Source organism: Crocodylus siamensis, chromosome 8 (genome assembly GCF_052110815.1).
Source record: "Crocodylus siamensis isolate JL-2025a chromosome 8, ASM5211081v1, whole genome shotgun sequence".
Classification (NCBI taxonomy): Eukaryota; Metazoa; Chordata; order Crocodylia; family Crocodylidae; genus Crocodylus; species Crocodylus siamensis.
In genome coordinates this window covers 66,749,051-66,773,019 of record NC_143402.1, presented here as the reverse complement: position 1 = coordinate 66,773,019, position 23,969 = coordinate 66,749,051, and the positions used below count along the sequence as shown (strand labels likewise).

General features: G+C 48.5%; 1 protein-coding gene across 3 annotated transcripts; it reads right to left on the bottom strand.

The window, feature by feature from the left end:
• Positions 1 to 327: 327 nt before the first annotated feature.
• Positions 328 to 16,741, bottom strand: MRPL38 (mitochondrial ribosomal protein L38). 3 transcript variants are annotated; one of them, XM_090059229.1, is made up of 9 exons: positions 16,593 to 16,741; positions 12,934 to 13,113; positions 7,519 to 7,653; positions 5,831 to 6,039; positions 5,332 to 5,404; positions 3,913 to 3,958; positions 3,384 to 3,542; positions 2,367 to 2,503; positions 328 to 1,068 (listed from the first exon to the last, which is right to left on the bottom strand). In XM_090059229.1, the coding sequence occupies exons 1-9, from the start codon at positions 16,648 to 16,650 to the stop codon at positions 932 to 934; spliced, it is 1,134 nt and encodes a 377-aa protein (XP_089915355.1). In that variant the 5' UTR covers positions 16,651 to 16,741; the 3' UTR covers positions 328 to 931. The 3 variants fall into 3 exon arrangements, with proteins under 3 accessions (XP_089915355.1, XP_089915358.1, XP_089915356.1); XM_090059232.1 differs by lacking the exon at positions 16,593 to 16,741 and adding an exon at positions 13,617 to 13,719; XM_090059230.1 differs by lacking the exon at positions 12,934 to 13,113 and having other exon boundaries at positions 16,593 to 16,713.
• Between the last annotated feature and the right edge of the window lie 7,228 nt (positions 16,742 to 23,969).

The following is a 23,969-nucleotide window of genomic DNA, read 5'->3' as shown; positions in this document are numbered from 1 at the left end:
CAGAGCTGTCTGAAACCACCCCAGAGCTAGGAACCCTGGTTTATATGTAGGATAAGACTCATTTCCTTCACACCCACCCTTCTGGGTCATTCTGATGTCACCCTTCCAGAGGGACCACCAGCACCTTGTGACATTTCTCCTGCCTTGAATTGACCGATGGGGACTGAAGGGGAAGGACCCATATCAGCAAGAGGCTGCACCTGAGCTACAGCACTGATCTCAGTCCTGAAATAAATGAAGAACAGAAGAAAAATCCTGATAAACTTCTGGCTGCCAAGGGTCTGCCCTGTGCTCTCACCTATTCATACAAAGCAAGGTCTCCAGTGCTGCGAGGAAAAGGTCTTTATTCTGATTTTTATCAGTACAAAATAGCAATGAACCACACCAGTATCCCAGCACTGGGGAGAGGCTGGGGTGGGATGAAAGGGGGCTCACAGGCTGGGACAACTCACCCAATGCCAGGCTGCACTGGGGTCTGATTCAGATGGTATGTTTCTATTATTGCAGACAGATACCTGATCTGAATTGGCTGATCAAACAGAGCCAGGCTTGGTCCACCTGCAGTCATGCTGGTATCAGCAGAATTCTGGCCACTGAGCTACTGCTACTAGCCGGCTTGCTTTGAGGCTCCACATTAAAAAACTTTGCCATGGGAATGGAAAGGCTCCCAGGACAATAAATACACTTTATTGACAAGGCTTTCAGCCATGTAAGTACCAATGGCACAAATATGTACAACTCTCAAGTCTATGCTTTCTGGAGCTGTCAGTGAGTTGGAAGTTGGACCCCAGTGGACTCTGAAGCACACCATCCTTAGAGACTCAGGCCATCCAGGCAGCAGAGCTGTTTAAGTTCTCCAGGTGCATCTGACTATCTCTGTCCCAACAGCTTGGATACTGGGAGGTGTGCCCAGGGGCTGCTAGCAGGCACCTCAGTAAATGCCATATGTGGGCTCATCACTATCCCGATACCTGTCTAGGTACCTTAGAGGCTGCAGATGTGGAAACTTCTTCTGAGGAGGGTGATACACAGGGGGACGCACAAAATCAAACACTGGCTCCTTCATGTCTGTGAAGGGATGATGTTGCACATTAGTCAAGAGAGAGTTTGGAGACCTAAACCACACATAAGCTGTGGACAGATCAAACTTCACACCATTTTAAAAGAAAGGGGGAGAGCTGCTGTTCAGGAACATGCATCAGCTGTTTTAATTTAATTGTTATGTCCATCTGCTCCTATACCAGGATAAAGAAACTAAACCACTTTATAATTTGAAACCTGAATGAAACAGGTTTAGCTCTTCTTAGAGCCGTCACTACTGCACTGATGCGCAACAGCAGTTTATACAGGTCTAAATTTTATATGGATATAACTGTTGTGTTTGTCTGCATTCATACCAACCCCATATACTTTTCCTTCATCTGGAAGGTACCACACATGCTGCAGTGCAGGGCTGACTGGTGCCTCCTGAATCTGGGGGAGGCGAGGGGCATAATTTGTGGGTGGGCCTGGGGGCAGGTCAAAAGATCTCTTGGGGGCCAGACAGGCCCTGCCCCACTTGCCCTGGCTTAGTGCCCCCCCAACACACCACTGGCCTGCACAGCAAAAAAAAACTGCTTCAGGGCTGCATGGGGGAGGGAGGTAAGGCAGCGTTTTGGTTGGCCAGGCACTTTAGGAGGCCAAGCTTTGGGGGGGGGGGCACATGTCCCCCCTACCAGTCACCTGTGCTGCAGGGTAGAACTTGAGATCAATGGCTGATCCAAGTCTTATGCAAGCCTTGTTATGGCATGGTCTCCCAGACAAACCCACCATCTCCCACTGTTTTCTAATGCCTGTTCTGAATGAAATACAGAGCACAGAAGAGGTATGGCTACACTTCGGCTCTGCCATGGAAAGGAGGTCAGTTGCTCTTAACTGCACCATAAGTCAGGTTGGAGCCTGGTGATAGATGGTTGTCTAGGAACTAACTATAGCTATGGCCCCAAGGGCAGCAGTTGAGAACCAGTGTTCTCACTCACTCAATGCTTGGATATGTCCATGCCTCCAAGAACCATCACAGAGAGCTCAAATAACCAGCACAGCAAGCAGCTTCCCTCCCCATGTCCTTCAAGAAAGCAACTTCCACCTGTATGCCCCACTTCATTTGATGGGGCCTCCTTCAGAGAGCATTAGCTAATTCTTGGCTGCTAGGAACAGAAAGAGATCTGAACCCATGCACCACCCACTCCCGTCATCTTCCTTGCCCCAAGCTTCTCTGAGGATCTACAGCTAGGCCTAGCCCTATGAACGCGTTTGTACTACTTCTATCCTGGGTTAGGGGAAAGGACAGTACCCCAGAGAGAAACACAGAGAACACCATTTCTTACCAAGAAGCTGGTGAAAGACATGAGTAACAGAGTCATCCCACTGGCACTGGAAAAATGCCAGCCCAGCTGGGGTCATGTCCTTCTCATGCTTCCTATAGAAGTCAAAGGTCTTGAAGGTTCTCATCTTGAGACTGTGGCTAGAATAAAAGACACAAGAACAAATGGGATGGGACTCTTTCCCATGCCCGATTGCCACAACTCCCTAACCATGGAGCTTCTGTAGACAGATGCAGAAGGGACACCTGGAGAAAACTCTATCCGGCAGTTGTCCAAATCACTTGGAAATGTGTCAGTCAAAGATACAATGTTAAAGTCACAAGGACTCTATGTAGGTATAAGCATCTTGTCACACAGGCTCCTTTACACAACAAAATGCACTGACTAAGAAAACTAAACGAGAGGGCAGTAATATAGGCACGTTCCTTTTCAGACTAACTGTGCATATAGTGGCTAGGGAGGGGGCCTTTTTTTGTTACTGGAGGCAAAGAAGAGAACAGTAAAACTGGTCATGCACACAGTGGGGTCCCACGTACCCCTTGCACAAAGCAACCAAGTTGACCCAATGGCTATATCCCACTATTGAAGTGGCTCTCCACTTCTTTAAACTCAAGGCCACTCTTGTCAGACTCAAGGTCCCTCCATAACTTTTGTGAATGGATTGGCACCCCACTCCAAAACCTGATTTATTTATTATAGTGTTTACCCCTTTAAAGAGAAGCCAGGCCATGGGGGTGAGGGAGAGCCAGGCAGGGAGAGCCTAAGCCTGTCCTTATCTGCTTATCTTCTCACACTTCCCGTAACACCCTTCAAAGGCTCTCAAGGTGCCCTAATTGCATTATTGCAACAAATCACCCTCTGTGGGTAAAATATCTTCAGCGTGCAATATGACTTTTTAGTTGAAGGGGATCCTTTAAAAAAATAAATAAATAAATACAAAAATTAGCCACGCTTATTTTGCTCAAAGAAGGGACACAGCTGGGAGGGAGGAGGGTGGGGGTGAGGACAATTTCATCATACCATGGTGTCGGTCTAACATCCTCACTGAAATCGATCAAGTGGTCCTGCTTGAAGAGGAGGAAGGTAAAACGGTGGTACCCTGTTCCCTTGGCAGGGAACGGAGGGAAGTAATGGCAAATCTCCTTCCCCGCCCCAACATCATTGCCTGGAATGTTTGTCCTGTCAAGCACAAAGCAGGTTTCGATCATGATCCAAATCATTCCTCCCTTGCTGACATCTCTGACATGATCATGGCACCCAAACCTCCAAGGTGAGGATTTGCACCACACCAGCCCCTTGTCTAGCATGTGTGCTGCTACAAGAGCTTGCTCTGGTCAGGAGAAGTTGCAAGTCATATCCCTGGATTCAAGATGAGGGCAACAATTCCTATATTTAATGCACCTCTGGAAGTGCAACTAAACATCAAAGCTCTCCTGGAAACTATTTCCTCTCCTCCCTGCCCACTATCTCGCTCTCCAGGGTTCAGAAAGCTGGACTGTAATCTCCAAAGTGCATGCACAGCACAGAGGTATTGGTTAGCAATACTTACACCAACCAGTGGATGTACTCAGAGGCAGTGTCTCGCAGGTGTCCATCTGCACAGAAAAAGAGGCATTTTAATGATAAGTACCCTGAGTTTGCCCACTGCCTAGTTGATATGCAGAAATTCCCTGCATTGGATAAGAGAAAGATGCCTCCAGCATCAAAAAAAATAACTCCCCACTACAGCTCGCAAAGAAGAGCTCAAGACCGAGCCAGGAACTCCTCAGGTCTTGGACCCTAAGGTTGACAATGACCCAAGCAGGAAACCTTGGGCAAATCACTTTGCTGTGCCTCAGTTTCTCCATTTATAAGATAAAGATAATGTTACTGATCAGCCACTCACAGGAACTCTGTGGGAACTAGGTAATGACAGTAACAGCACTTTGAAAATACGAAGCTCTGTGTATGAGAAGCAGAGAGAAAGGATGGTGTGATGGTTCTAGACTGGGAGACAGGAAACCAACATTCTTTTTCAGTTTCCTCTGCAAACCATGAATGGGCAATGTTCAGGCTATTTTCTCCCAGAGTAAAAATGGCAGCTCCAGGAAAAAAATAACCTGGGAACAACCAGATTTAAAATCACTCTCAGGAGAGTTTCTCCTGGGAGAGTGCATGTTCTGGTTTCTCTCAGAAAAGAAAATAGTCCACCAGCACCACCACCATCAGCCCCCAAGAGAAACAGTGTGTCACTTGCTGGACTCTGCTGCTCCAGCAGGAAACAGACCATGCCCCTTTCAGAATCTCCGCATTGTGCTGCAGGCAGACCATGTGCATTGTGGGTCAGCCAGTTAGGGCTACCCTATTCACTGCTGCCACCTATTTCCAGGTAGAGTAAGGGAACCTGTAGAGCATGCCAAGATGTGTGCACAGGAGCCCTTCCTGGTTGCAGTGTCAGCAATGCAAACTCTCCACTCATCAAAGCCTCAGCATCTAAATGTCTGTACGTGCAGCTCTGGATAAGTTTTTCTACCAAGAGAACAGACCTAGGAGAACGATCCCAGGTTATTCAAATGTGTCACATTACGTAAGTCACCTTGCTACTCGCTCCCTCAACCATAACTTGGGTACAACGCCACCAGCTGTATAGGGCTCTTGGAAGGCTAACATCTTCCCTACATGTAGTAACGGCACATGTTGCATTTTAAAAACATCAGTTAATCCAATCTTCTGATTAAAGGCAGAAGTGCAGACAACTGCTTATTATTATTAGAGCCTCACTGCTTTCTTCCAAGAAGAATTTTGCAGCGTAGCACTTCTATCCAGTTTCTGGAACAACTCTGCAAGTGTAGTAGAGCTCACAGCTTGACGAACATCTAACATGCTTCATTTCCTCGCCACTGCCACCCCAGGGAACAACAGTTCCATAAATAAAAGTGTGTGGAAACAGCCCATACTTAACAGGGTTCTTAAAAGACTTGATACGCACCCAGATTAGTTAGCAACAGTGTCCACAGGGTACTTTCATCTGCTTCATACATCACCTCAGGTGGCCTGTAAGCCTAAGCCAGCAATACAAAAAGACACTGTAAGTAAGATTGGCAGGTAGGAGGTTCTTTAAGACTACATATCTTCCTCAAAAACGGAACAATAGTTGCTGGGACATGACTTGGACCACACCATTAAATCAGACCAGACAACACCAAGCAGCTCTAGCCATGCCACAGAACAAGTCTTTTTCTTCAGGAAAGGCTTTTTTTTTTTTCTTTTTTTTTTTTTTAAAGCAAACTGGCTACTTAGCAGTGAATTCACTGGAAAGCTCTGTTCAGATCTTAATTTAAATGCCTATACAGTCTATGTTTTGCCATAGGATTCTTTCCAGGAGCACATTTCTCCCATAGTACATGGCAATGCTATCAGCTCATTTAAAACCTGTGTGTTTTCTTAACGCAAGTATTGTTCCCAGAGACCACTCACTGGTGAGATACCTCGGTGGGTGTCACCATGTTCCCATGGTATACTGGTACAACATGCTCATCATCTTGGCTGTATTCTACTCGCAGGGTAACTCTGGGGGCAAAGGTGGCTCCGTTGAACAGATCCCGATAGATCCCATAATATTCTGCAACCCGTTGCTTGTGGAAGGGGCCGCTATATTTCTCCCACTCGGCTTTGACTTCATCAAGTGGAATCTGCACTGCAATTGCAAAAAGAAGCAAGACATATGGCACAGGCTAAGCCAGAGGTGGGCAATTATTTTGGCTGGAGGCTTGCTTAATGAGTTTTGGTGAGCGACAGAGGGCTGCAGAGGTAGCCCCATCTTTTGACCAGTGTCCCACCTCCTGGTTGCCATCTTGGGGCCAAAAGTCCCACTCCTAACCCCTGACATTTGTCACTGGAAGTTCCTCCCCTTACCCCCTAAAGTACTCCAGGGTGGGGGTGGAACTAGGGAAAAATAAAGTCATACACTAAAAACAAAGATCTACTATAACATATTTTCATTTTATTTGAAAAAAATACTTTTGTCCTGATTTACATGAGTTTGTGTAGTGTATATAGAGACAATTGCATAATAGCTCAAAATAAAATCTTACTTTTGTGTATTGTGTGTGGGGGGGTATGTGGTGGGATGCAAGGGGTGTGGGGTGGTGTTGTGTGTGAGAGGGGGAAAAGAAAAGCATGTGGGTATGGGACAGTATTAATGTGACAGCCTGCCCAGCGCATAGCCTCTGATGCCAGTGGCGGCAGCAGCAGGCCGTCTGTGTGCTCATGACTTTGGCAAGGTGGAGCCCCCGGCAGTGTGCAGCTCTGGCCCTTCTAGGTGATGCATGAGGTGGCAGGGAACAAGGCCAGGCTGGCCTGGCTTCATCGCACACGGCTTCCCATGTCTCATGCACCACTCCCGGGACCCAGCCAGAACTGTGAGCCATGGGGGTGGCTTGGTCCCACTCCCTGCTGCCACATGCAGATCTTGGGACTCTGCCAGGAAGCAGGAAGAAGAGCCAGCCTGGCTCCGTCGTACAGGGCTCCCCACCACTTCCAGTGGAGTCCTGGGAGCTGCACATGGCAGCATGGAGTGGGGAAAGCTGCTGGCTCCATCACATGGGGCTTCCCCCTGGTGATCCACAAGCTCCAGGAGCTGTGCAGGGAGCTCTGTGTGATGGAACTACTGGGCTGACCTGGGCTCTGTGCTCCCGCTGGGTGTGAGGGCCTCTGCCCTGTGCTCCCACCCAGATGCAGCTTCCTCCTTCCCTGCCACCGCTTCCCTACCTGCTGCCCAGAGTGCTGCAGGAGGGACAGAAAAAGTCACTGGAAGCCAGGAGAGCTGAACAGCAGCAGCAGCCCTGCCCAGAAGCCGTGCACTGGCCAAGGCCCTCCAGCTGCCCCAGCAGCAGTGCGTGGGGCTCGGCCCCACGCAGAGTGCAACAGAAGCAGCCATGGGCTGGGCCACATATGATTAACTAGCCAATTGCTCATCAAGAATGGGGGGAGCGGGCAGGGACAGAGCCCCATGCCCCCCCCAAACTGCTGTTTGGGGTCTGGGCCCACTCCCCCCCTCCCCGCCGCATTCGGCCCACAGGCCGTATTTTGCCCGCCCCTGGGCTAAGCCACGTCAGCTACGAAGGCAGAGGAAGCTGAGGCTGAATTAAGGGTGTCGGGGGAAGAGGGGACATACGTGTTCTGAGGCGGGACGCTCTTTCCATTTCCACATTCTGGCGGTTCTGTTTCATGATCTCTTTTCTCATCTTGAGTTCCTGGAACCGTGATGGTCTATAGTGAGGCAGGCCAATGTCTATCTTTGCATCTTCATCTAGAAACAAAATCATTTAGGTGACAAACATCCTAGAATGGGGCTTATTTTCTCTGTTCAGTAGCTTCCAGCAACCCCTAAGGGTCAAACCAAATGTGCCCGAGGTAAATTGGGAGGTACTGACACAGGCCCTAAGCCTTTAGCGAGTTCTACACAGTCAGAACCCGGTAGCCATGTGGAGCTTACAACGGAACAGGGACAATATTTTGTGCGCACTATTTAATGCGTTCTCTGCCTGGTGAAAAACTCATGATAGCAGTGTCATCAATGATACTACTGTAGCACAAGTCTGCTCTAGGCCATCCTTTACAAGAGGATATCACACAAAGTCCTCTCTGTTGGTCTTTGGTGGAACATGACCCCCTTTAGTTCAGACTACATTTGTTGCGGCAGAAGCAGTATTTTTCCTTATGCTTATAAAGTGCCAAACACACTTAAGGGGCTCAAACCATAAATAGTTTATAACATGACCTTACAATGAGTATGCCAAGACACAGTCAGATGTGCCTTTAACACGATCAATGTAAGATGTAAAGAGATTCTCCACTCTTTGTGTATTGTGGTAACAGATGAAAAACAGCAGACAGTCAGCTTTTCTTTTGTAACAGATTCTTTCTAAACTATTTCAGCAAGTTTGATAGGATTAGCTGAAGATGAGGAAACGTACCGCAGCTTAAGGAAAGCAAGTCCGAGTTTACAATGCCTGCAGATACATATTTTTAGATGGGAAACATGGCCTGTTATCTTACTTTGTTAACTGTAAGCCAAGACATAATAAAATGGCTAATGAGCCACGCATCTTAATTGGAAGGTCTTTATCAGAAACTAAAGACTACAAAATTCAAAACATGGTGTTAGTAATTAGGGCTGTGCGAAATTTTGGCTATTTTGTTTCAATCTGTTTCGATGCCCAAAACACTGAATCCGAATTGAAATGGAATGCTCAGAACATCTCCAGAATGAAACCGGGCATCCAAAACGTTTTAGAAAACTTTTGGAGTTTTGGAGTCGGGCTTGCAGGGAAACAGTTGCACGCTGCTGCCTTGCCATGCGACTCAGCTCCACAGGGAGCAGAGATCTGTGCTGGGGGTCTCCTCGCCACTGCTGCCCACCTCACACAGCCCCACACCATCAGGGCAGCTCAGGGAGGCAGTGGTGGCAAGGAGACCCCCAGGGCACATCTCTGCTCCCTGTGGAGCCGAGTCGCGCGGCAGGACAGTGCTGGTTCCTGCCATGCAACCTGGCTCTGCAGGGAGCAGAGATCCGGGGCAGCGCAAGGCGGGCAGCAGCAAGCAGACTCCCAGTTCAGATCAAGCCACCCACAGCCCCGTCCTGCTCCCCCGCTGGGGTCCCAAGTCCTGCCTGGCTGGGTAGGGCTGCACGAAGCTAGCTTGTAGCCCGTTTGAAATGGATTCGGCGGAAACAAAACAGGACACTGATCCGAAACACCAAAATGAATCACAGTCCTCTGAAACAGCTGACTCTGGAACTGAATCAAAACACAGCCATTTCGCACAGCCCTATTAGTGATGTTCTGAATCATTTTCCTTTTGTCCTACAGAATACCTTCCTTAATCTCCTCCTTCAGAGGTCTACTTATATCTGTGCCAATTTCTGCTGCGGCTAAGACCCCAATCTTTACAGAATCATTGAAAAGCAAGGTTAGTAGGGCTGTGCAAAGCTTTGGTTGCCGATTCAATTTGGAAGAGATTCAGCCTGATTCAGCAGCTGAATATCCGAATCGAATCAGGAGACCCACTAATCTCTCTGGATCGAATCAGAAGCCTCCAATTTGATTCAGACAGATTTGACAATTTGGCCAGACACAGCTTTATATGTTTTTTCTATATACTTCGAGGTACCAGGTGTGGCTCGTGAATACTGAGATGGTGGGGTGGATGCAATGTCCCATGGAAGCATGGGGGGGCAGGGTCTCACAAGCACTCCCCCCGCAACTGGTGCCTCCTGGGTCTGGGGGGCACCCAGGGTCCCCCCACAGCTTATTATTGAGCTGGGGGAAAGGAAGGAGGGTTCTCTGCACATTCAGCAGCAGACCCGGAAGTGGACCGGTAGTACTTCTGGTCCACTTCCGGATCTGCCACCGAGTGCGCAGGGAACGCCCCCCCACTCCCATGGGATGCTCCATCTAGCCTATCATCTCAGCATTCACGAATTGCACCTAGTACCTTGAGGTACATAGAAAAAAAACATATAAAGCTATGTCTATGGCTGAATCGCCAATTCTCCGAATCAGAATCGAATCGGGACAGTGATCCAAATCAGTGAATGAAATCACTGTCCCCCAAATTGGGCTGAAATCCAATTGAATACTGCCTGCTTTGCACAGCCCTAAAGGTTAGCAGGGACTTCAGGAGGTCATTCTGTCTAGTCCAACCCATGGCTTTTGGCAGCTGCATCTGTCTCTAAACCATTCCAGACAAATGTCTGTCTAACCTGTACTTAAATTCCAAAGACAGAGGGTCACTACCGTGCTAGGTTTATTCTAGAGCTTAACTACATTCATAGTTAGAAAAATCCCTCTAATTCATAGTTTCATAGTTGGTAGGGTCGGAAGGGACCTGAGCAGATCATCAAGTCCGACCCCCTGCCATGTGCAGGAAAGAGTACTGGGATCAAACGACCCCAGCAAGGTGTACATCTAGCCTCCTCTTAAAGACCCCCAGGGTAGGAGCCAGCATCACTTCTCTTGGAAGTTGGTTCCAGATCCTAGCCGCCCTGACCATGAAGTAGCACCTCCTGATGTCTAATCTGAATTTACCCTCTGCCAGCTTGTGACCGTTACTTCTAGTCACTCCTGGTAGTGCTCGGGGGGAACAGGGACTTCCCCAATGCCTGCTGGTCCCCTCTGACTAGTTTGTAACAGGCCACTAGATCCCCCTCAGCCTTGTCTTGTGGAGGCTGAACAGGTTCAGGTCCCATAGCCTCTCCTCGTAGGGCCTGCCCTGCCACCCCCTGATCATGCGAGTGGCCTCCAGCCTCCTCTGGACCCTCTCCATGTTGTCCACATCCCTCCTGAAGTGCGGCGCCCAGAACTGGACGCAGTACTCCAGCTGCGGCCTGACTGGTGCCGCATAGAGGGGGAGGATCACCTCCTTGGACCTGCTCAAGATGCATCTATGGATGCAAGACAAGGTGTGGTTGGCCTTCCTGACTGCATGCCCACACTGCCGGCCCATGTTCATCTTGGCATCAATGACAACTTCAAGATCCTTTTCTGCCTCTGTGCTGACGAGAAGGGAGTTCCCCAGCCTGTAGGTATGGTGCTGGTTCTGCAGCACCTTGCACTTGTTGGTGTTGAATCCCATCCTATTCTCATCCACCCACCCCTGTAACCTGTCTAGGTCTGATTGCAGCCTATTCCTCCCTTCTAGCGTGCCCACATCCCCCCACATCTTAGTGTCATCAGCAAATTTGAACAGGGTGCTTTTTACCCCCTTGTCCAAGTTGCTGATGAAGTTATTGAACAGTGTGGGCCTGAGGACCAAGCCCTGGGGGACCCCACTGCCCACGTCCCTGCAGGTCGAAAACGACCCGTCCACCACCACTCTCTGGGTAAGGCCCTCCGGCCAGTTGGCGACTTATTTGACTGTGCAGGTGTTGACACCACAGTCCCCCAGTTTCTTAATGAGAATGGGGTGAGAGACAGTGTTGAAGGCCTTCCGAAAATCCAGGAAGACAATGTCCTCTGCTATCCCTGCGTCTAAAGATTTGGTGACCTGGTCATAGAAGGCCACCAGGTTGGTCTGACAGGACTTGCCTCTAATGAACCCGTGTTGGTTGCCCCTAAGCATACATCTCCCCTGCTGGCCCCTCATGGACATGTGCCAGGATAATTCTCTCAAAAAGCTTGCCCAGGATTGAGGTAAGACTAACTGACCTATAGTTCCCTGGGTCCTCCTTCCTTCCCTTTTTGAAGATGGGAACCACACTGGCCCTCTTCCAGTACTCTGGCACTGCAAGTGCTCGTAAAGCCGTGCCAGGGTCCCGGAATGACCACAGCTAATTCCCTCAGTACTCTAGGGTGATCGCCCGGACCAGCTGATTTGAGTACATCCAGTCCCTCCAGAAGTTCCCTGACTAGTTCCTCACTAACCCTTGGCCTAGGTGCACCTCCCCTGGGGTCTGAGGGAGGTCCGGGGTGGGGCAGGTGGCTGTTCCAGTCCCTGCTCAGGAAACGGAGGCAAAGAAATTGTTAATGTGTTAACTTTGTTGTCTGGCGTGACGACCAAATTTCTTAGCATGTCTTGCAGGGGTCCCCCTTTCCCCGGAACCTTCTTTTTGCCCCCTATGTATTTAAATAAGGACTTCTTGTTCTTGATCCAGGAAGGTAGTCCCAGTTCCATCTCTGCCTTGGCCTTCCTGACTGCTCCCCTGCATCCCTGAGCAACCGCAGTATAATCCTGCCTGGTGATGGCTCCTCCCTTCTAGCTAGGAGACATTACCAGATGCTTTTGGTGAGCCATGGGGGCTTTTGCACCCTCCTGCCCCCTTTGATCCGTGTTGGGATTACTTCCTTTTGGGCTTGGAGGATCGTCCCCTTAAGGAGTGACCACTCTTCTTGGACACGTGGCTCCCCTCCCCCCCCGGGACCTCAGTGCTTCCCTGACTAGTCTCTTTAGCTCATTGAAGTCCGCCCTCCTGAAATCTAGGGCTGCTGTCTTGCTATAGGCCTTTGCCACCTTGTGCTGGATGGTGAATTCCAGCAGGCAATGATCGCTGTCACCCAGGTGATCGAGCACCTGCAGCCCCCTCACCAGGTCATCGCCGGTGGCAAGCACCAGGTCCAACAAGACATCTTCCCTGGTGGGGCTGTGCAGATTGCAGATAGGTAATATCTAACCTATACTTCCTTACTGCAATTTAAGACCCTGATTTCTTGTCCTGCCCCTCCATGGACACAGAGAACCATCCTCTTTATAATATTGCTTTTGTAGGTAAAGGCTACAGGAGTCTTCCTTCTGTCGTCTCTTTTCTAGACTAAATAACCCCAGTTCTTCCAAGTATTCCTCATAGGTCATGTTTTTTAGACTTCTAATAAGTTTCAGAGCTCTCCTCTGGAGTCTTTCCAACTTGCCCACATCTTTCTTGGAAGTACAATACATAAAAATGGACATAGTATTCTTAAGTGAAGCCTCAGTGAAAGCATTTGGTCATCTCCTTACAGAAGAGTTTTGCTGCTACTTCCAGACTGATTGGCTTATCAACCACCTCCCTTCCATTGAGAATAAGTTACATAAACATAACTCTCCAAGCAAGTACCTTGTTCTGACTCTATGTACTTCTTGTACGTTTTCCACCAAGGCGTCTTCTTACTCTCTTTTTCAGCTGCTTTGAAATAGCACGTGAAGCTTTCGTATTTCTCCAATGCTTCCAAATTGCTGACATCTATATCTGCATTAGGCATTGGCCCAAGAGGGGCTGTCCTTCTACAGAGTGCACCTGGAAACATGGGAGACTCATTGTATAGAAACACTGACAAACCCATATCAAGTAGACAAATTTAAGACTGTACAAAAAGTACTGAAGTGAAAAGAAGGGTCTTGTGACTAAAACAGGGGTCTGGATATTAGGACAGCCGAGCTGAATACCCCACAGTACAACGTTAAGAAGGACCAATGGCTTAACCACTACTGCTTCAATTTCTCCCCCTTAAAGTTTTAATAATAATGGAGTTATTAAAAGAAGTGTGTGCTGCTTACCCAGTTAATCTTTGAGAAGCGAATTAGCATTGTTACAAGGAAGGAACTAGAGAAGAGCAAAATATTTGGTAGCAAAGTTTCAACAAATCCGACTCAGATACTTCCTACTCTACATTCCCAACACATTGGACTCATACGTTCACGCTGTGCTCATCATGGCAAGGTGTGAGCAAGCCTAGGAGTTATTTTGTTTTGTTTTTTTAATTCTTCTCTCTTTCCAGATGTGTTCGTAAGTGTACTTACTTAAATTGAAAGCATCACACTTAATCACAGAGAAGTCGGACCTCCAGAGGTCATCTAGTCCAACCCCACTGCTCTGAGGCAGGATCATCCCTATCCCAATTGTAAAAATTTACTAACGAGATCATAAATAATAGTGTAGCAGTTAACTTCTACAGCAGACTCAGCCTCCAAGGACAGGCTGATAAGACTCTGCAATGAACGACTCCTATTCACTTTGAAGTCTGAAGTAAGTTTCCTCCCTATTAGTTACCATTTCAAAACAAACATGTAGCCAAAAACCAGTTTTAAAATAATTAAGAGTTTTCCCACACTGACCTGATATTCACAGTGGAAAATTCCCACCTGCGTGCACACCTTGTCTGTAAACTATAAATTGCCTCTAACAGTTTTATTCGGGGCCTCTGAGCTCGCTCAGGTTGCTCAGCATGCTGAATAAATTTTGAGACTGACAAGACTCTGTGTCTTTGGGAATAGCTCCGCAAGGGGTCACGAACTCCTTAACAATTTGGCAACCCAGATGGGATCCCCTGTGTGCTGAACCGGCTGCTCGTCGTTCGGACCAGCCTTCCCAGCCGGCATAGGTGAGTTTGTCACCATTCAGAGGGCTCGGGGGTGTCGGGTAAGTGGGGCCCGCCGTGAGGGGTAGCTGTTCCCAGGAATTTATAGACCAGAGTGCTTAAGTCTCAGGAGGATGGGACAATCGGCTTCAAACGTCCCACCGGGATCTCCTTAGGGAGGCTTCTCCAGGTTTGGGGAGAAGGAAATCTGCCAGTGCAGTCTGGCATGGGCAGGAAGCGCACTTGTATTTTGTGTACACAGGAGTGGCCTGTGTTAACTCAACAAGGTGCTCCGGATAAACGGTGGCTGAAATTTGGCTCATTTGATCGGACTCGTTTGGCATTCCTTCAAACGGAATTGGTAGCTTTAAAACCTCAACAGATGGATTATTGGTACCTGTGGGCTGAATTGGCCAAAAACCCCCCAAAACCGGTTCTTTACTCTACCACTCCACCTCCTTATGATCCTCCGATTTCAGTCTCTGTGGAGTCTGAAGACGGACCTGAGCCTTTCTACCCTGCTCTCCCTGTCCCTGGTCAACCCCTGCCCCCTGACAGGAGCACTGCAGCTCCCGTAGCTCCCTGACTCCAGAGGCTTTTCTTCAGTCTGGACCCAGAGCCGGGGTCCTGTGTGGGAGGCATTTTCACCCAACCAAGGGAAAGAACACCCAAATGCAGTGGTTCAGACTCCTTTGTGAACCTACCCGGTCCCGTTTGTGGATGGCGGGGGCAGCTTCCAGGTTCGCCCTACTCTAATTCATGTGCCTTTCACCTGAGGGGACCTCCTCATTTTGCAACAACAGACCCCCTCTTTTTGAGAAAAACCTGATTAAGTAGGACGGACTATTTGGCACGTAGTCCATACTTATGACCCTTCTTGGTCAGACATGCAGGAACTCATGGATACCCTGCTGACCCCAGACGAGTGGGCTAAAGTTTTAGACTGTGCCAGGGCTGTTGCCTCAGCAGCAAACAGAGATCCTTGGCCTTCTAATGAACCTAATTGGGATTACAACACCCCAGGGGGAAGGGCATCACTGAGGGAAGCCCAGAATGATTTACTAGCAGGCTTTGATGAAGCGAGTAGAAAGCCCATGAATTGGGGAAAATTCCATGCGTGCAAACAGGGATCCGAGGAGCATCTGGATGCCTTCTTTACCCGTTTGTGTGAGGCAGCCAAGGCATACATTCGTCTTGATGTAGATAAACCAGAGCATGTGCCTTCGCTGGTATCAGCCTTTGTAAACCAGAGTGCTCCCGATATTAAGGAGCATTTCTGCAGGTATACTCCAGGGTGGGAAGGAAAGAGTATGTTAGAGATAAGAAACATAGCAAGCTATGTGTTTGATGGGAGAAAGGAGAGGGAAAGAAAGAAGGAGAGAAAGGAAGATTTTAAGCTAGTAGCTGCAATGTTTGAGGGAAGAATGCACAGCGTGTCAGGAAGAGGACGGAACAGGGGAAGGGGCCAGGGAGGGTTTCAACGAAGGGGATTAGGTCAGAGAAACTAGGGCGAGGGGTGATCCACAGTTCAAAGGGCCAGCGAAGTATATTACCGCTGTAAACAACCTGGAAACTTCAAACGAGAGTATCCCCAGAGGAAGGGGATGAACATCGGAGCCACCTCAGAATGGAGGGCCCCCCTCTGGACCAGTGACACGAGGAGCCGGTGTCAAAAACTACTCACAGGAAAGAAGGGCTCAATGACCCAACTGACCACCCTCACCCAGTCTGCCCTGCGGTAACTATAAATTGCAATAAGAGCGACCCTGTTGCCTCAATTCAGGTAGGAGAGCAACAATATGATTGTTTAATTGACACCGGCGCTATTGTCTGTTATCTACAACTCCTGAGCATGCAGGTCTAATTGAGGAAGGAACTGAGAATGTGATGGGCGTGGGGGGGGATTGTTCAAAACTAGCAGAAGTGCCCCTACTCGAGTCCAAGTGGGACCCTTGTTGTGTGAACACTCCTTTTTGCTGTCTGCCCGTGCTCCTATGAATTTGTTAGGACGGGACTTACTGTGTAAGCTGAAGGCCACTCTACGCTGTAGTCCAGGGGAAATAACTCTAGAATTACCAATTGACAAACTGCCTTATTTCACCAGGGCGTTGGTCGCGGGTGTTTTCGGACATGCCCCAAAGCATGGCCGACCCTAATCCAGAGTCAACCCTGACACAGCACAACCCAACACCCTGACCAGCTGATGCTCAAGCAGGGGAACCACGGCAGCTGCAGCCTGTGCCCGGCAAAATACAATCATATAATAATTATAACTGTGGTATAACAACGGATCGGCATAGGCGGGGTCTCCTCGCGGCCGCAGGGAACCCAGGCGCCCGAGATCTCAACCCCCAACCCCCCGGGTAACTCTCGGCCGTAGGCCGCCCTCAACGCCGCGGAGCCCGGGACAGGCGCTCACCGGAGGTGCTGAACGCCCGCGCCCCAGCCCGCGCCGCCGCCAGCATGGGCGCCGCCATCTTGCCCCCGCTCGCGCCGGCTGACCCCTGGAGGACCCCTCCGAGGAGCGCGCCGCCATTTTGAGCGACGGGCCACAGGGCTGTCTACGCCAACGCCTGACTAGAAATGGTAATATAGATGCGCGTGTGTACACACATACCGCCCCCCCCACACACACACACACACACAAAGAGACGAAGCTCTAGGGCACGGCGAGAGAAAGACGCCTCAAACCGCGGCAGGGCGTCGCTAGTCACGTATTATTTTATTAAGGCAAATATTTTCCTCACCTATAAAATGGGGTCCTGATGAGAGCAGGGAGGGCCCTGCCGGGGGCGGCCGGAGCGCTGCCTGCAGTGCCAGGTTGTCCCTCTAGGGCACTCCTCCTGCAGGATCGCGTCCCAGTATAGCCACCCCCAGTAGTGGGACCATCGCTGAGGGGTTCTGCTGTGGGAGCCACTGCATCACCCCCCGCTGCCAGAGCTGGGCTGGAGCCACCAGGAGAGTGGACAGGGCCTGGGGCAGGGGTGGCCAACCTGCAGCATGGGGGTCACGAGTGGCACCCGGGGAGCAGAGAACAGAAAGCAGAGCAGCAGATCAGACTTGGAGAATGTGAAAAAAACTTATTTTTTACACCCCCCCCCCAAGTTCTTCACATTCCACAAGCATAGACTTCAGGAACAATACCAAAAATCATGAGAGTGGGCAATGTCAACGCACAGGGAAGAAAGCAGAGCAGCTGCAGATTGGGCAGGGAGCAGAAAGCAGAGCAGCAGTTGGGGCTGGAGAGTGGATGAAAATGGCACATGGGAAGAGTGTGGGACTCGTTCATTAGCCCCTGTTAGCCTAAGGGAAGGACAAAGGCCCCAGTTGGGTCCACAGTAGCACCTGCTGAGGTTACCCAAAAGGCCTGAGGGAAGCTTGGAGCTGCTCTTGTTTCCATGCTGCGGTAGGAACTGTTGGGCTGCCATGCCAAGCATATTCCCTGCAGGTTCACTCAGCCATTCAGGCCCACTAAAGTGTGCTCAACCAAGACCTAACCATGCTAGGTGAATGGGCAAGGCAATGGCAGATAACATACAACATGGAGAAATAACAAGTAGTGAGCACAGGATGTGATCCACATGCATCTCAGAGGGTTCTAGGTCAGTTTAAGAATGGACCCTGGGCAATTACCACAGACAGATCAAGAAAGCATTAATGTGTGGCTTTGTTCAAGAGACCCTAACATAGTGTTGGCTACACAAAGAATAGAATGAAAGAAAACACAAGTACCTTCATGGCACTGCCAGGATGCTGTGTGCAGGACAGGTTGCTCTATCTCCAAAATGAGATGGCAAACATGGAAGCAGGCATAGAAATACAACTGGAAAGTTCAAGGACCTGGAAAAACTACTGAAAAGAGAAACAGAATAATGGGATTGGCTGCCTTAGGTGGTACAGTGGGAACTCAGATGCTTTTCAGGGTGAGGTTCCTACCTCTCTGAAAAGATGAGGGTTGCAACGTATCCAGGAATGCACAGAGCTGCAGCAAACAGCTGTATGAGACTGCTGAGGTGCTCCAGCTGTTTGCTGCACTTTACTTCAAGGGGCACTGGTTTCTCCAATCAGCTGTGTAGGTCTGATGTGCTCCACCTGAGAAGAGAAGTAAAAGCAGCAGCAAACTAGTGATTTAGTGATCCGCCAAGCAGTAGCCCCAGGGCTATATGTAGAAGCTCAGTGCATTGCTACCAAGTGCATCACATGCCAGAAAGTAAACCCTCGAAGGAAACCCCCTGTGCCAATGGGAGGTAGACCCTGGGCAGCGTACCCTGGACAGGCATGGCAGATTGATTTTGCCGAGCTCCCATGGTCCGGACATCACAGGTTTTTACTTGTCATGGTAGACCAGCTCTCTGGTTGGGTCGAGGCCTGGCCCACCAGGACTGCCACTGCGGCTACAGTAGTGAAGTATTTGTTGCAGGAGATCATTCCACGGTATTCCCTGCCTGAGTCCATTGAGTCGGATCAAGGACAACACTTTGTGGGAAAAGTGGTTCAAGAAGTCGCGCAAACTCTCAAGATCACTTGGAAACTACACACACCATGGAGACCACAGAGTTCAGGACAAGTGGAACGCATGAATAGGACTTTAAAGACTCTGCTTACCAAGATCTGTATTGGAACACGCCTTAAGTGGCCTCAAGCATTGCCGCTAGCTCTTACTTGCATTCGAAACACTCGCCGACAGGGCCTCAAATTGACCCCATATGAAATTATGTTTGGCAAACCGCCTCGAGTCTTACCCCCTGGGATGCGAGAAAATGTAACTTTTGAATTAGGTAATAGTGAGCTTCATATGTATGTTATTGCTTTGCAGTCTGTCTTGTCTTCTCTTCACAGGTATGCAGCCTCCTTTCAGCGCCTGCCTTTAGACGTACCGGTACATGACTTCTCCCCGGGAGACTGGGTCTTGGTGCAGCGGTGGAAAAAGGAACCTTTGACTGAGAGGTGGAGTGGCCCTTTCCAGGTACTCCTAACAACCCACACCGCTGTAAAGATTGCTGGCCATGACCGTTGGATACACCATACCCGTGTGAAACGACATCCACGAGCGTCAGAGGACATCAACTCCCAAGACGAGCTCACTCTGGAAGCTGAGTCGTCTTCGGAACAAGAAGCCAGCAAGTGGAGCTGTGAACCTATTGGTGATCTCCAAGTGCGCCTGAGACGGCTTAATCAAAGTTCAGAAAATTAGACAAGAAAGTAAAAAGGGAAACATTTAGGCTGTGTTTGATCTCATGAAAGGGAAAATATGGTGGGAATCTTAATGTGCCTTGTTGTTATCGGTATAGTGAAAGAAGCAGGATTGAGTAGCCTTAGCCACTGGCCTATACCCCCGCTTTCCCCAATTGCTTCCCCAGGGACAAATTTGTATGTTGACCTGATGGAAAGAATTGCAGGTACTTTTAATCTTACCAACTGCTGGGCCTGTGGGGGGCTCCGAGAGGCCGGAGGCCGGTGGCCTTGGAGGGCTTTTCCTTTGGCCCCAAAGTGGCTAGTGAGTAGTAAGGCAGATGTTAAGAGTACTAGTCAAAAATGGGATGAGAACCACAACTGGGAACTTTCCCAAGTGGCATTGGGAGAGTATTGCATCAGTAATAATGGTACAGGAAAAAGTTTGGGACACAGCCGTTGCATATGGACTTTAAAAGTAAGATGGATGAACCTTACAAAATTAGAACAGCTTTATTATCCTAACAGCCCAGGGTATAATCGGCTAGTGTGGCAGCATCCTAATGGAACAATTGCGTGGTTTAATAAGTATTGGAGTGCCACAAATCAAAGTAATGATTGGACAGATTGTACAGACAAGAACCAGGATGGGCTATGGGAATGTTCCATGAAAGGAGGCCTCGCAGCCGCTGGTCCTTTGGGTCCAGAAGGAGGCTTGGGGTTTCCCGAGATGCCCTATGGTTGGGCCCCTCCAAATGCCACTAATAGAGAAAATAGGGCCTTAAGAGGATACTATTGGATTTGCGGACGACGGGCCTATACAATACTACCACAAGGGTGGACAGGAACTTGCTATATTGGAGTAATTGTACCAGCTTTCTTTTTGCTACCATCTGAGGTTGGAAATGAGTTGGGAGTCTCTTTGTATGATGATTGGAAAAGGGCCAAGAGAAGTACTGATGTAAGTCTGACACAGGGTGGCTCTCAAAAATGGAAGGAGGACGAGTGGCCTCCTCAAAGGATTATTGAGTATTATGGACCAGCTACATGGGCTAATGATGAGAGTTGGGGATATCGGACACCAATATATATGCTAAATAGAATCATCCGGTTGCAGGCAGTCTTGGAAATAATTACTAACCAGACTGCCACTGCTCTCGAGTTACTGGCCCGACAGAGTTCTCAGATGAGAGCAGCCATATACCAAAATCGGATGGCCTTAGACTATTTACTCGCAGAGAATGGCGGAGTCTGCGGAAAGCTCAATCTTTCTAATTGTTGCCTCCAAATAGACGACAACGGAAAAGCGGTCTTAGAGATTGCCAAAGAGATCAGAAAAATAGCCCATGTACCAATACAGACGTGGGAAAACACATGGGGCAAAGACTGGTGGTTTAAATTATTTGGAGGACCCTGGTGGAGAAAAGTAGGGTTTGTGCTTTTGTGTGCTCTGACTGGTTTGATTTTTATCCCTTGCCTTATTCCTTGTTTCACTAGATTGATAACCACCACAGTAGAAGGGATGCAAGTTGCAGCAGTCCCCCTTAAAGCACAGACTGCAGCAAAAGTCATGGTCCTCAGAAAAATTCCTCGTAATTATCTTGATTTGCCTAAATGAAGTAAGGAGCAGAAAGCATCTTGAGGGGGGATATTGTTAGAAATATTATTAGAAACGCATAATGAATAGAGTGTTGTTAGAACTGCACAGTTTGTATCTCGTACCTGATAAAAAAAAAAAAACACTACCAAGGATTCTTTGTGCTAAAGTATCACTCCCTTTTCCCTCTTGGCTAATTTACTGTCTTTTGCCTATACTAAATCACACACTCCCTCTGCTTTCTCATGTAGATTACAGAAGTTGTAATTCTAATGACTGTGTCCTTGAGAGAGAGAGAGGATTTGAACTTTTGATGACTTAGGGGCTTTTCTGAGCATGCGTAATTAGCTAATGCATATATGCCTATCCGCCCCGCATACTTAAGTAGTTAATTATAATGCACATGCGACGGATGACGTGACGTCATTTCATGTATGTTTGTATGAACCGGAAATAAGTTGTAAGAGTTCCTGTTTCTGCACACGTGCCCAGGAGGGAGAGTATATAGAGCCAGCTGAGAGGTTTCTTCGGGGGCGGAGTGGTCTTTTGTCTTCACTCCAACCCTATTTGCAAATATACCTTTTGTGTTGCTAAATAATGTGTGCCTGAGGAATTATTATTCGCGAGCCTCCAAAAGAAACGAACCGCGATTTTCGCATCAAAACAGTGGAGAGGCTTTTTCTGAATTTGGCAACCTGCTCTAAATGAAGTGGGCTTCAAACCACTGGGTACAAATCAGCTAGGTTCTACCACAACATGTGAAATAATGTAGGATGGAAAGGACAGACATCCGGAAGGTCTTTTTGCCTTGGCTTATGGAGCCAAAATGTGGGACATTCAAAATACACATTAGGAAGTACTTTTTCCCCATAGCATGATTCAGCTGTGGAGCTCATTGCTGCAGGGATTTATGGAGGCTGAAGAGTTAGCCAGAGTCAGGGAAGAGCTGGATATGTGTTGAATATTGAGAATACTCAACATTACAATTAATCATAGCAAAAGCGCTGGAAAGGATATTAAAACTTATACTTCTGAGTTTAAGCCAGTATCTATGAGATCAAAGGATGGCTTTGTGCTAGGGGTAGAATTTCTCAGCTTTGTCTGCTGTGGGGTGTGTCATCTTTTCCTCTGAACCATCTGGAGATAGACATTATCAGGGAGAGGATAGTGAATGTGGTGAACCTCAGCCATGATCCAGCCAGCGTGGGAATCCCTGTGTTCCATGTATCTAGCGTGTATATCTAGACAAACCAAGTTATGGAGCTGGAAAGTGATATTCCTGGTCTCTACAGCTTTGATGTAATTACCTATGCAATACTGTGTTCACTTCTGGGCATATCATTAACAAATGTATTCCAGCAAAAAAAACAGGGATCTCTGCAGCTTTAGTACAACTGTATGTACCAGGCTGCGTTTAATTCTCCTCTTTACTGCATATGTATTGTTTTGTCCTGAATCAGCAGAAGAGGTGGGCATGATAGCATACATCTCCTCTGGCTTACGCTTCATTTGGTCTGCCATTCATCTCTGTCCTGCTGCTTCATAACATGGTCCCAACTGCTGTGTCAGCAACTGCGCATGTGCTCAATACAGAGCTAGGGATACTTAACTGGCAGCCTAAATGGCTAAGAACAGTCAGTCAAATGCTGTTCCAAATGTGCTGGGATTTGCCCAGCAGTTTAGGCCAGGATGTGAAGAATCTCATTTACTTCACAGAGTGAGCAGCCTGTTCTGTTTTATGGAGAGTCTCATACTGCCTTCATTACCACCTAGGTCTTCTAGATTAAAGACTGCAGAGTAATGTGATTCACATATGTCCTATGGGGTTTCTTCTCGCTCAGCCTGTCTCTTGTGCAAGGGAATAATATATTTTAGCAGGGTGGTTTTTTTGTAAGGTGTTCATAATAGAGCAGATGGGTGGAAGAAGTGCCCTTGGAATGGAAGGTCAGGAGGTCTGAGACTCAGTTCTTGAGGGAGTTTGTTCCACAGGTGGGGACTGGTCCCCAAAGACAGCTCTGTCTCCATCACAGATGAGTACAGTATATTCCACTGGGTCTGAGAAGCTGTCAGTCAGAGCCTTCATCCATATCTTAAGCTCGTAAGATATACTAGGTCCAGGCTGTGAAGTATGAACTGTTTGTCATTGCAGGCTAATTGCCAGACAAATTCTCTTAAGCAAAAAGAGCCACAGCAGGCAACAGGCACCAATAAATTAGAGATACTTCAGCCAAGATGAGAGGAGCACGGAGATCAACTACTCAGAGCAAAAATGACCCCGGGAAGCCCTGCCACCGTGACAAGAAGGAAGAAGAAAGAGGGACAGAGATAGCTCCTCTCTGTAAATCCCATTTAACGAATACATGGTTATATTTATAGCTTTGAGTGTTCCCCCAGGCTCCTTCAGCTGGATACATGCAGGCAGATCCCTGTACCTACAAAGAAAAGCTCTCTGTAGGGGTCCGGGATCTGGATGGGGATCAGTGCAATGGCATACAGTGCTGTTGAGTTCACTCACACAAAGAATGGCAACACTTGCAAAGTGCTGAGCACGGGGTGGTCATCGCCAGAGATCAGAGACTCTTTGGTGTCAGGGCAAGGCAGAGGCAAAGAGTACTTTGAAAATAGGGACCTGTTCTCCCTGTCCCTTCCTGCCCTTCCCAAGCCAGCAGAGGTCAGCAGAGCTGCAGGAATGTGGCCTGAATAATAGCTGGGAAACCAGATACACAACTGAGTGCAATGCAGAAAAATAAGGCACAGGGATTGTAACCTGCACAGGAACAGGTATCATACAGAACGGGAGACCCTATGCTATCCAAAGAGACCCACAACAGTATGTGTTCTACCCCCAAGCTAGCCATCTGTTCCAACAGGGAGACCTTAGCATGTCTTATACAGGACAGGACAGTGGGAACTGGGTGAAACCAGTCACTCCTCCTTTTAATTTATTATAATTACAGAAGATCTTGGCTGGAGATCATCTCAGAGGCATAACAGTGAGCCATTCTTAACAGCAAGAGGATGAAGTAG